General features: G+C 42.5%; 1 protein-coding gene across 6 annotated transcripts in view; it reads right to left on the bottom strand.

Moving 5' to 3' along the window:
• Positions 1-14,251, bottom strand: part of dlg4a (discs, large homolog 4a (Drosophila)) — a 70,433-nt gene that overhangs the window by 28,876 nt on the left and 27,306 nt on the right. For 4 of the 6 annotated variants that reach the window (XM_085797951.1, XM_085797954.1, XM_085797950.1 and 1 more), the window contains exon 2: positions 1,533-1,694. In XM_085797951.1, coding sequence (XP_085654077.1) covers positions 1,533-1,694 — 162 coding nt within the window. Of the gene's footprint in view, positions 1-1,532; positions 1,695-12,300; positions 12,482-14,251 lie in introns of those variants that run through there. The other 2 variants (XM_085797949.1, XM_085797952.1) reach the window with 2 other exon arrangements.

Consider the following 14,251-nt stretch of genomic DNA (forward strand, 5'->3'; position numbering starts at 1 on the left):
TCCCACTGATGTCAGCTGTATCTGTTGACTGTGACCAGCAGCGCGTATGTTGTCTGTGTCGACGCCTCCTCCTTTATAACGGACCGACCGGAGATGCAGGTAAATAGGCGTTACTGCGAAGAGGCAGTGAGGTCTCTGTGTTAGAGCTGCTACAGCTGTATGTTGCGTGAGTGTCTACACTCTCTATAAGCTAATCGTTAATTTTCGTTTTTCTCATTTGACTGCAATATAAATCATTCATTCATTCCTTTATTTAGGAAGCTGAAGAGCTTTTTGAGAGGGGCCCAGACACAAAGAATAAGTAACAACAATACAACACATATTACAGTAAGACACACCCAAGCACCCACACTCTCACACAGTCATATTTCTTTCCTCCTAAACTAAGTCATACCACATGCCTCAGTCAGCTATTAGTGCTTCACTTGCAGCTACATGTACCGTCAGGCAGGTATCTGCTACTTTAATGGTCCTGCATGTGCAAATATTACCATATGGGATTCTATTGGTTGAATTAACATGCTTATTCAGTCTGTGGATATTCTCATTCATCCAGATCATCGTTATCTCTGGGCAACAATTGAATCGAAAGCAACTGGACTTATATTAGGAAGATGTTTCGCCTCTTATCCAAGGGGCTTCATCAGTTCGTAACGCATCAGTCTGACTAGTCCTCACATCTGACAAAACAGTGGAGAAATCAGTGGTTAAATACTTGGATCTTTCTCCACTGTTTTGTCAGACTCGTGAGGACTAGTCAGACCGATGCGTTACGAGCTGATGAAGCCCCTTGGATAAAAGGCGAAACATCTTCCTAAACAAACACAAGTCCAGTTTCTTTCCTTCGATTCAATTGTTGCCCAGAGATAATGCTTATTCATATTACACACTGACATCTGTCATTAACTGATCTCTGGCCACATCCTCTCCATGGCTCAGGTGATGTTACTCAGCCCCGACTACACCCTGTGTTTTCATGCTGTTAAGCTCTCATATCAAATTACCCACTCTACATGTTTGTGCAGAGGTTGATCCGACACTTAGAGAAGTGGAGGCTCAGATTTCTTCATAAATAGATTGATGTCGTATGTTGAGGAATTGATGGGATTTCAAAACAGACAGCGCATCGACTACAACAGATAAAAGATTGTTGTGATTGAACATTGTGTTATGACTCAACTGAAAATTAAATTTAACAAGCTCAGAGCACGTGACGGCCATGAATCAGGAAATCCACATCACAGTGACTATAAATCTGTTTCACTGATTGAACTGGGAATATTGAGATTTATTGTTTTTCAGTAGCACTGTAAATAATTAGGGTTATAATTTATAATTTGAGTTCCCTTTAATTAGAAATATTATTGGCTTTATATCTGTGATCTGTTCAATTACCCACTTCTGCTGTAGCTTTACAGAGCGGCTCAGATGACCAATGTGACCATTGACAGCTGAGTGTATTGTGCTGTTGTATTAGTGTTCGGTATCGATCAGCAGCAGTGTACATAAGTGTGTGTGTGTGTGTGTCATACCTTGACAGGAGAGATATGTGTGTGTGGTGTGTAGCCATGTATGGCCTCCATGGCAGCGAGGTTCTTGTCACTCATATGAAGCATCTCAGCACTTTTCCCAGGAGCCAGATGTGCTGGACTGTGCTCCAAGGGGGGCGTCTCCTCATCCTGGTACCTGTACTTCTACACACACAAACAAACACACAAACAGATTCAGATGAAGCTTGCGTAACACACAGATGTGTGTGTTTTTAATTAAAAAACTAGGAATAGTCATTATTATGTCAAGGGTTGATGATATTTGCATGAAACACAGAAACGACTGTCAACGAGCGTCATTATCGTTGCCTCGGTTTCCATCACACATGAATCACCGGCCAAATGTGGACAATCTATATGCATATCTGCTATTATCACATAACATGTGTGACGCCTACAAGCGCCAAAGTGAGGGCACGGTGGAAACACAGCCTCAAAATGTTGCCATTGTGCATTGACCAAAGTGGTCGTCCTCCACAACCACATGGAGCAACTAGAGCTGTGAGTCATAGCAGCTCCACTGTAGCAGATCATGCAGCTTCTTCTCTAGTAACCTTACTCCCCTACCGATATCCCACACCTAGGCAGCCTGCCAGCGGCCCACTGTGTCGGCCACACATGGTAGGTTTCATTCTAGGCGTGATGACACAAAATCTGCACACAGCATTTTCCATCACAAATACATCAGAAGGTGGGCAGCATCACAGTGGAGATCTGCCTGCCACACTGTCCTGTGGGTTTGCGCTCCTGATTTTTTTTTTTTCTTTTGCCACAAACCTGTGCTCCCCCCTAAAGCCCCTCACGCTCACAATATGCCCTGCTGCATTGCAGATGTGAAGCAGTCCGTTCTGAAAACGGAGAAATTTGGTGGGATCATCTGAATTTTTGGCTGATGGCCGGATGGCCGGCCCTGCCACTCTCGCCTCTCTCTCTCTCTCTCTGTCTTTTTTTTTTTTTTTTTGGAGGCAGACGGAGAGGGAGGTGCATCGCTGAGCCCCGTCTCAGACAGGCTGCCTAGCAACCAGAGCAGAGCAGAGATTGCAGTGCCACAGTTGGGGCTGCCAGCATCGGTCCTGGATCATATTACACTGAGACAGCAAGAAAGAGAAGGAGTGAAATAGAGAAGAAGATAGAGGAGAAAGTCAGGGGGATGGGTAAAAATGAAAAAAAAAAAAAGTGAGGCTGTCAATAAAAGGAAGCAGGGAGCAGGAGCACAGGGGTGAACCGGAGAAAATGAACAGTTGATAGCAGAGAACTGGACAACTGCTGCTTCACTGTTGTGGCTTCATTTTATTTTATTACATCTGGAAACTCCAGAAAGTAAAACTCAGCATGTATTAGCTTAAACCCGGGAAAGAATACTCAATAACATGCTTCCAGTTAAAAGTAACCTGAGCTTTTTGTTCTCCACTGCCTCCTCAGCGTTCATGCAGCCATGTCACAGCCACAGTCTCTGCTGGAAAGTCCTTTCAGTCCACTTCCTTCTCACCAGTTCAATGTAATACAGCTTCAGAGAGTCAAACGTTAATCGTGACTAAAAAGCGTCTTTATGAACACTTGGATATGGATATAGGAGCTGAATTATGACACGTGCTACTGTGGATTAATGTGATTTTTTAAATGAGTTTTTCTAAGAGAGTTGGATTCTGGTCGGTCAGTAGAATGGACAGTGAACTCATGGGTATCGTCATCGTTCATTACAGGCTCCCAGTCGGTTAATTAGTCGTCATTGTATTCACCAGGGTTATGTCCAAAATCGCTCACTCTTTCATTCCTCTCCACTCGCCGTCTGGGGAGTTCTCTATAGAGGACTGCACGCCGAGCTCATTGGTAAAATGAGAAAACAGAAACTAATTTTTTCTGTGCCATTTTTTTTCTTTCTTTCTTTCTTTCTTTCTTTCTTTCTTTCTTTCTTTCTTTCTTTCTTTCTTTCTTTCTTTCTTTCTTTCTTTCTTTCTTTCAGCATGAGCACGATGACGTAGATTGCTTGGTGAGTGATACTATGAGCCCCCATTGAGTATAATAATTGCCACCATGCATTTGGACATCGTTGCAAAATGGCAAAATCTCCTCCAGTGATATAGAGGATCACTCAGGGAGCAGTGAGCGATTTCAGACACATCTGTGGTGTTTCATGTTTCTGATTCAGGCAGCTCTCAGTCCTCAGACTTAAAACAGTGAATTTCCACACCTTTCCAGTCGTGACTAAGGGGAGTCTGTGGGCTGGGTGGTAGGACGCCTATAATCAAACCATTCAAAAAGCACTTAAGACAGAGTATACCGACCTCTTGTGTCCAACCATTTCTTTACAAAACGTATATGGCTCTCGGTATTTCTGAACATTAAAGGTTTTGCCCCTTGTGTTTCACTGGGCAACAATCATTCCAACTACTCTTAATGCTGTGGTTGGCCAGATGTGTGGAGGTGAGAGGTTTTCTCTCCAGCCTGTGTGTTTTTATCCTTTCACAACCATTTCTGTCACTTTTGACGCAAACACCTCAGTGCAACACTATGAATCTTGTCAAGGAGAGACTCTCTGAAAACATACCCACGTTTAAATGATATTACATCTCCTCACTCTCTATGATAGCTTTTTACTCCGCCTTTGAGTGTGACCATTGGGAATTACTATAAACACTTGGTGGTTTCAGATGCGGTGGAATAACACGTAGCACAAAACAGCTCTGTTTGAGCATTTACCTGCCTGTTACCGTTACACCTCTCTGCTGACAAGTACACACAGGAGATCATATTTATTTTACAACTCGCAACATTTCCATTAGTGTAGGACAAACAAACAGAAATGGCTTCGTTGCAAAGTGTTGCACAGGAGCTAATAGTTGGTATAAGGTATGTGATATTTCATTTACAGGACTGTAAATGAGGGTAGTGGGAGTGTGGACTCATTCAGGTTGTGGAGAAATGCATGCAGTGTGAGATTCACACAGGTCAGAGAAGCGTCCACTCTGCCATCAGACTGTACAGCATCTCAGCTGAAGGATGTAGACCATGACCTGGTTCATTTATTGCGTTTATAAGAAGGACCACACAACAGGCAAAGAACTTATACAATTACTATTATATGTGAAGATATTGCGATTTCAGTGTGAATGCATTTTTCTCTTTCCGTTAGGTCTTGTACCAAACAAACAAAACAAAATGTCCCTTTACATCTTTAGATGTCTTGGCCAGGGCGTTACTGTAGCAACACAACATTCATAGTGCGATTTTGATATTGCTCTTGGCTGTTTGAATTTTGTACATTGCAATTAATTGCAACCCCGTTATTAGCTATTATTAGTTCTACTAATGGGCCTCTGGAAACTTCAATTTATGTGTGTTCAATCTAGGTGGCGAGTTGCATTCACAGGTCCATTTCCTTTATAATTAAATGAGAGATTTCAATTTTTAAAAATACATTTTTATGCAACCTTTGCCTGGCTGAACATTTTTGATAAGTATTAAGTAGATATATTTATTTACATTTTTTTTTTAAAGGGAAAATAATATACTTAATGTTGTAATGCTTTCTATACACTCCTTTGTCCACAACAAAGCACTGGATAAATACATTTAAAGCTGGCACAATATGATATCATCTGTTTTAATGAACATCATTGCATGTTAGTCCAATTGGAAATGTATTTTCCCGAGGTCCTTTGCTCACAAGCAGGGGGTTTATAGGAGCCTAGAGTAATTAAAATCTGCCCATAACTGTACATCCCCCGCCTAAATTACCTCTGCAACCAAATACCTTTGGGTTTCCCAGACCTTTATTATATCACTATATCATCATAGAAGGGTCCTGGTACATGTTTAAGGACTTGCTCTGTTGTAAAGGTCAACAGAACGAGCCTCCACCGTCCTACTGTTTTCCTGTACTGTAATAAGAACACTGTGTGGCTGAATAAGCTGTTTCTTTAATGGTTAAATGAGTTAACTTAATGTAGAGCAAATGTCAAATGCTATCTACCGTCATCTCAGTTTGAAATTCAAGGACCAAGCTTGAGCTTTTAAATTACTGTGCATTAGGTAATGGAATGAAAGCTAACCTCACCTCTCAGGCATATAATTTCAGAGATACCCCGACTGCAAATGCACTTGACGTGCAAGGTGTTACATGAACCACGAGCAGCTCTTGGAGCGTAAATTAAAGGTGGCAAATCCCCACTGCATCTTCACGGAATTTAAGCTTTGTCAAGTTCTCCCATTTGCATTTTCTTTAATGATAATGAATCCTCTCCCATATTTGGATTAATTTTAACATTTCCCTCTCAGTTGAACTCGGGGGGTGAGATTTCATGCTGGGTGCTAAATTTGTGTGCCTGTGTGCTGTAAGAAAGAACAACATGCAGGAATTTAGTTGAATACAGCACAGTATATCTGGGTGACATAAATCTGGACAGGTAAATGTGCTTGAATAAAACCAAATTTGAACCTGTCTCATAAAGAGGTGTTTAAATTAAACACAACACACAAAGACCAGCTTCGTTTCTCCTGTTAGATTTATTCTGGACAAATATTTAAATGAGGTTTCAGACAATATATCATTACCATTTACCCTAAGTGTCCTCAAATACTGTAGTTTTACTTACTACTACCACTTAACTATCCCTACACAGCCAGTCTTTTGATTGATTCTTACTTACTTTGTAATATGTTGCAGTCAGACAAAGTGACATCTTCTGGGATAAAAAGACATATTTTTTAAACGTGCAGTATATCTCCTTTGTCCACCTTTTCAGCTTTAGTTTTACAAATTAATTTACCTCCCTACACATAATCCAGAACGCCTGCAGGATGATAGTGGAGCAAACCCTCACATCCACCAACTAAGCCGTAAACCAACCGCCTCCTAAGCCGAATACTTTCAGCATCTTGAAACAAATAAATAAATCGGCCAATTTGCAAGAAAAAATAGTGCCCATGCTGCACAGCATCATCACTCATTGTCACTTCGACAGAGCCTGATGAGAGAACAATGTTTGTCTCTCGTGGTCATATGAACTTTCTCTTCTCCATTACGATCCATCAAAATACAGTCATTGTTGCCTTCCGAGTTGATTTTCATTCTCAAGTGCCAAACCCCAGACACAGCCTCATCTCATTTGCATGATCACAATAGCTGCTGCCAGCCGACACCTACAGTACCACTACTACTGTTTTTTTTTTTCATGTATACAGTACAAGCCTCAGAAAATAGGAAATGAACTCATCTACTGCCAGCTCCAACTTCAGACTATCCTCCAAGGTGTTTCAGCACCGCACTGACAAGTGTTAGTGTCCTGTAGCTATAGCTGCAACAACAACAGACTTTACATTTACCATGGGGCACAATGCTTAAAGCTGCACCGCACAGGATCTTAATGGAAGAATCCGTCCTGCCTGCATCAAAAAGTGGAGCTACAACATAGAAAAAGCTTCTTATCCTCCCATGGAAGCGCTCTACATTCACCCCCTTCACCCAGTTTTAAGTATGCCATTGGGTTTGGTCACTTCGGTGTGTTTGTGATGTTGAAAATCCAGAGTAAAATATTACGCTTCTGCCAGGAAATGTATTTACTCATCTATGATTCATGATGTATTTATTAATTCAGCTGCACAAGACACTACCCCTGTTTGTGTTAAAGCGGTGTAGAACAGCTCTGTGCGTGTGTGCTGCGGAGGGACGGTGCTTCAAATTAAGCTGAACCTCGACTACTTCAGTGCATTGTCCCACTGGGAGATAATCTAGGTAGGCTACTCAGTCAAACGGCACAGTTTTAGGATATCCGACTGAAACTTTGACCAAACATGTAAAAAAAAAAAAAAAACTCTCTGTGGTGCATGTTTTGAAGCTCATTACTGTCCAAGTCGTTCTCTAAAAATAAAATCCCCAAAGTGCTGTTGGGCTTTTTTCACCACCAGAAGGCTTATGTTACTACAGTGAAACAGGAAAAGTCATAAAAAATAAATAAAGAAAACTTTATGTTTTTTCCCTTTTACGCCCAGGGATCCCAGGCACAGCGATGTTTTAGAGACTAAACATTTGGTCTCCTTTTACATCACTGCCTCATATATTCACTTAATTTATGTTCATCTAACCCAAATTAATGAGATTCTGCATAATCATCTCTGTGGGATGAATCATCATCGATAAGACCCACACAAATGTATCATCCTGAAATTTAATAATCAGATTCAAGTCATAGATACAGTAAATTGTGCCACAGCGTGTGCTTGGCCGTGGTCCTTCTGGTTAAGGGGGTGTGTGGTGGGGTGGGGGTGGTCGCTATCTCGTCTGTCTGTTTTCACAGGAACTAAATGCTTATTTGTAAGACCAGAGAGGAACAGTGTTCACGTGATGCCTATGGAAATACGTTGTGGATCACATGGACCTCGTAGTTCTCAGTTTTTACATGAAACCAGATGAAAGCGTCTTACCCCGACCTTGCAAAAATAATTTATCTTGACTCACACCCTTTAACACTGGATCGAAACACAACCGTGAAATTAAAAATCAATTCAAAGCTATTTTATTAGAGGTCAGTTGCAACCTTATTCCCCTCACACGCTGCTCAACCGTCTTGATGATTTTCTTCCCCTCCCCCTCTGTTAACACAAGCATGCACAGACCATTTTTTATGCTGAGTACATACATTTTTATGTATGTTGCACTTGTAGTGGGGGAATCGTTTTGTTAACCCCCCCCCCTCCCGCCTTGTGTTTGGTCCACAAGCGTTGGAGTGGAGGCCATTTGAACACGGCACTGTGAGACTGTTTTAATGGTTTCACTGGAAGCAAACATGCAATAATAGCAGCAGTGGGTATTTCCTTTTTATCCTATGATCACCAACATTGCTTACAAAAATAGGTCTAACCCAGCTCTTTGATGCAGTATCGCCTCTCACTGCTGTTAGGAAAAAAAGGGGAAAAAAAGCTTTTGTTTCTCATTGGCCATCAATGCAGTAAAAAGAGGAGTCAGATGATTATCTCAAGCATTAAATAAAGATAATACAGCTCACTCTTCACACCCAGATTCAACATAACAAGACAAAAACAACATCTACACAAAATACGGGGCTCATTTCATGACTCAAATGTAAAAACTGAGATGAGATGTTTTATCTCGGCCGCGGTTTGTAGTGGTGCTTTTATGTTTTTCGGAGAGAAACGCAGTCTTTGAGTTTGTCTATGTGTTTTGTTTTTCTATGAACACTCATGACCTGAAGGGTAAGTTACTTTGATTCTGTCTGTGCACTAAACTGAGACTGAATTTAATTTTAAAGGTCGATGATGCATATCTGTGCCAGATGCTCAGTGAAGTGGGTGTTTTTTTTTTTTTTGAGAAATATATTATGTTGGTGTCTGTTCAGTGTCTGACAATCAAGATAGAATTAAAGTATACCATGTTGACCATGTGGTGTGCTTACCTCCAGGTTTTTAGTGGCAAACCATGTAACTAGGCAACCCGTCTTGCAGTAATATGCAGATTTAATTCTGGTGGCTTTCGCTTTTTTGTAAAGGATCACGTTCACAAGTTTGAGTTCTTTCAAATAAGCCCCTGAGTCTCTAGCAGAAAACCCATATATTCTGCACTGTCATCCCATCAAGACACAGTAAGAGCAACATCTTCAGGTATGCGCCCGGCCTCTTTGATGCAGCTTTTACAGATGGATAAGGGCCATTTCCGTACAGTAGTTTTTTTACACTGCGAGTGTGCTTCTTACTTGTGCAGCCTACACATCCGCTGCTCACACAACACCAGCTGCAGTATTTGATAACAGATAAGCTGGGGAAGAGCAAGTTAGCAAGGTGGAGGCAGCACAGAACGGTTCAATCTAAGACCTGAACAGAGCATTAGTAAATATCTGCAGCTGCACATTGTTGCTGCTGCATTTCTGCGACCTCGCCGTCAGAGCTGAGGCTCACTGCTCTTTATTAAGGAGGATGACATAAACAGAGAGGTAAAATGGGTCAAATCTATAGGAACGAATAAAAGCACTTACAGTAAGGATGTGAAATGTAAAGCCAGTGCCTCACACACAGGAATGCAGACTGCACATTAGCAAAGCAAACCACCTCCGCTTTGATATCACCCTCTGATATTTTCTACATCATTACACTCGATTGTCTGATTGGTTGGCAGGTAATGAGTGACAGCAGGTCGTTTTCCCGTCCATTTTCCAGTAAAGACGTCTGAGAATCGATCCTCGGGGTGAAGCGATCATCGATCTCGATATCGAGATGAAGGCACGCAGACCCCTGAGTCGTAAATCATTCATTACATTAATAGTCATTTTCCACTTGAACTCGATGCCGTGGCTAGTTTACATTGCATGGCCTTCAACATGGGCACCACACTGGAATATAAAACTCCAAACTTCAGCGAGGCAGTCTGTCCTGATTAGATGTTGTGAGGCCATCGATGAGCATTAAGCATAAAAGAGCACATTAAAGCACTGCTGAAGGCTTCCAACCACATAAAGACTATTTTAATTAAGGCCCTGAATTTAAGATGACGGAGAAGCTCTGTGTTGTCAGCTTTGTGTGAGAACAAAGGTTATGCAAACAAATAACCTTGGAAGTGACCAGTCAGATGTTTATCAGACATCAGGTGGTGCAGGACAAGGCAGGGGATAAAAGTGCAAAAAAAAAGAGCAAAGAAAAAAAAACATATATGGGAATTGGGGAAGAATAGAAAAAACATAATAACCCTGCAATATACTGTGCAGCCTAAAAGACCTGGCCAAAAAAGAAAAAGGATATCACCGATAGCAACCCACCATGAGGCTGCAACAGACTGAACACAAGCTGTTTATGGGCTACTCAACCTGCTGGACATATGTGAACAGACAAGGTATTGAGGCATTAAAGACCTATATAGAGACAGAGCTCGAACACTGGAGGTGATGATCACGTTTCAAAAGACAGGAGGCTCTGGACATTATGAACTGTGGCACAGTTGAGGATGCAAATTCATCAATAGTGAACACTTAGGTGCTCAGAAACAAAGCATCTGCCTGTAGTATGTGCTTGAGATGAGCTGAACCCCATTATTATAAGCCCCGATCTGTTCTTAACAGCATTACATAATGCAAACCAAGCACAATTCATTTTAATTGAGCTTTTAATCCCATTTTGAAATCTACTCTTATTACAGAGTAAATGTTTGCCGAGGAGATACATTTCACGGGGTCGGTCATGTTGACTGTAGACAACTTAAGTCTGTGGGAGGAGAGTTTTAATACGTTTTCCACGAGGAAGGTGTCTCGGATGCAGATGTGGAGCAAGCTACGAGGCAGGAGGGAGCGTGGTGAGGGGACACAGGGGATTATCTGTGATACTATACTCAACATTGAGCACAGCAGGACCACCCCTTCAGAAACGCAGAAAGCAAACACCCTCATTAATTTTACCAGCGGTATCTCTCAAATATTGAAATAGGTCTTGTCTAGTAGATGAAATGTGAAAGTAATCATAAGTGAAATCTAACAAGAATAATCCATCTATTTCATGTTTGATGAAACTAATCGACGTGGAATAGATTCCACCAACAAGACAAGAGTGCAAAAACCAGAACGTCGCAACTGAATCAACAAACAAATCATCTGCAAGCTTTGTACACATGTACACACCACTTTGGCAAGTGTAGGAACAAACCCTGGCTCGAGCCGACCGGTGTAGTCAGATTTTGGCTTTGTAAAGGTATAACAGACTAGAGTGCCATGTGGAGGGGAACTACGGAGCTGGCTGCCGTACTGGAAACACCTGAAGCCGGGAGGGAGGGAGGGAGGGAGGGAGGGAGGACGTGGGATGTGATGGACAATCACTGAATGAATGAATGAGTGGCCACGCTCACTCTCTCTTTGGATCACACTTTCTCATTGTGACAAAAACCCAAACCCGTACTGCAAACATACAGCTCAACATAATATCAGTTGGGTTTTTTTGTACCCCTGATACTAAGCATCAGAGCACAACTGCCTGCTTCATGATTCCCCACAGGAAGCAGCCTACAGCCACCGCTCCTGTTACCTGACTTCAAGCCGGGATTAAGCCAGCCTTGCAGTAGCCTGCACTGTTTTCTCTGATGGATGATATTTAAGTGGCCCTGAGCAATAAAGTAGCATTTCCCAAGGTCAAAAGCATACCAGGCTGTTTGCATTGCTGGCATGAAAAGCAAAAAAAATGTGAACCAATCAGCATGCTGAATGATATGGTCAGCTCCTGACGTGACCTGCTCCCATAGATAAAGGAGGAGGACGTCTGATAGTGATTGATGTTTCATTCATTAAAATACCAGTAACCGTTTATGGTAAAACGCTGGATGTCACCAAACACAACCGTGCCTGCCAAGGATGCTGTCGCCGGCTCTGTGTGCATGGAAATCGGCCACATACACATGGAAAAAATCCCGATGTAAAGGCATTAAAGTCGCTGTGAATAAGCAGGTATACCTTAGCATATGGACTCGAGAGGAAACCGTAGGTGAGTGTGATCACTGTGCTAATAACTCCTATAGTGGCTGTGCAGTGGGAGAAGAGCGGTTCAAATGAGCGAAAGGAGGAAGAGGAGGAGGGGGGCTCCACAACACAACACAACACCACAATGAAGGCAAAGCGATCTCAACACAACCGCGCTTTTATTCCTCACACACAGGCCTCGGTTTGAACATTTTGTCACACACTTTGTCCAAACTAACAGTAGCCTACAGTCTGTGCACGTATATATACAGTAAACAGAGAGAGAGAGGAGCCCCCGGGCTTACCTTGCACCCGAACATGAGGGACAGGGTCCGGTTGCTGCAGATGACCTTACACTGGCACATGACCGGCGAGAGACACTTTAAATTCCTAACAGGCAGAGACATCAGTCCAGAGCCCCACACCAAGACAGACCAGCACAGACCCAGCCACAGCTCGTCGGTCCGCCGCCACTCACTCTGAGCCACGGTACAATTAGAGGAGATCCGCGGAAGCTGAGAGGGGGGGTGGGGGGTGGGGGGGAGTCGTGGGGAGGGGGGGCTGCCCGGTTGAAATGTGACCGTAACGCTACACTACTTGGGTCCAGCACACGTGTATTTTTTTTCTTAATATAACATAAGGATCTTGCATGTTTGTCACGTCTTAAAGCGTCAGTGTGTCGCTATGCATTACCATGTTGTCTAAAGGTTTAAATACTGACAGTGCCATTCATCATTTACCATTAGTCTCTCTCTCTTTCTCTCTCTCTCTCTCTCCCTCCCTTCCCCACTTGATTGACCGTAAAGTTTCTACTCAATGCGCATCTGGAACTATAAGGCAACATAAGTCTGGAGAGAGAGCGCCACTCATCACTAATGCCCTGAGGCTGCATGAAAATAATATTATTGTTAGAATAATAATATCTTTCAATAGGAAGCATTTAAGAAAAAGAAGGAGAAAAAAACGCCAGGATATTCTCCTCAGAGCAGTGGAAGCTGGGAAATATTCATGGTGCCACATCAAATGGCCTGGATCACCACCACCACATGTTCCAGTGTCGCTACTGCGCCCCCTGTTGGATCATATGGAGAAGTTCACAGGAGCTGTCCAACGTGCTGAAATGGTTCAGATCAGATGGCGCCGCACTTGAAGGCAACAAAATGTTTATCTGCCTCTGCTCGTTGAGCCAAAACCGAGTGTCGTTTATCAACAGCATCACCGCACAAGGTTATTTCCACTGTGTGTCTCTGTTACTTTGCAGCGTTTTTATGAATAGATACCACAAGTGCCTCCTTTCACATAAATGCAGAATTCATTCACAATACTCAGGGATAATGACGTGTGAGCGACGCGCATCTCCTTCTGACACAGTGAAATGAAGTGAATAAATATCAAACAGACACATTTAGAGAGTCTCGCTGTTGTTGCACTGAAAACTACCAGTTTTTCTAGATATTCACTAATCTTCCCATGTCACTCTGCACAGCTTTTGTATGGTCTTACACAGGTGACCCAGGTAAATACAGGGCGGCTTATTATGTACAGTAACAGCTGCCCAAATTAAGTCTGAATGGTACAGTAGCCTATATGTTTGGTCTTAGTGAAAAACATTCATGTGCTCCACAACTGCAGTTAATATAACACCTCACCTTGTATTATGATCAGTATCTAAAAATAGAAATAGAAGGAATTCTAAAGTGGTGTTTGCTTTTTTTCCCTTTCTTTTTTTTTAAAGTAATGTACTCAAGATAATCAGCAAAGTCAATAACAATCTTCCTTTTTTATTTCTACTCATAAACAGTTAACGTCCTGTCAGGCTTTACATCTCTTCCATGATGAACGTCTCATCTAGTGTTCATTTGTGTTCTGTAGCTCTCCCACTGCTGCGTGTGATTGTGCTGACACGGTGAGCCCACAGGGTGGAGCGAGAGAACCAGGTAGGATAGATTTAAATATTGTGCATTCATCTCAGGACCGACTGCAGCGCAGGGCTCAACGCTCCCGGGTGACGTCAGCGTTAAATCGAACACAGAGACCGTTCCAAATACACCGGCAGCAGCTGATGGGTTTTTCTCTTCTCTCTCTCTCTCTCTCTCTTTTTCAAACCTTATCACCCTCTCAGGGAGTTGGGGATATCCTGGGAAATCTGCAATGTGCTAAAGACATCAGCAGGTTTATCAGAGGCCTACAGAGGGAGGTCATGAATTTCAACACAGTGTGAAGTTAGACTAGTGTTACTACACTCTTTGGAAGAAA

Source organism: Trachurus japonicus, chromosome 14 (genome assembly GCF_045865225.1).
Source record: "Trachurus japonicus isolate A0001 chromosome 14, Traja_1.0".
Lineage (NCBI taxonomy): Eukaryota > Metazoa > Chordata > Actinopteri > Carangiformes > Carangidae > Trachurus > Trachurus japonicus.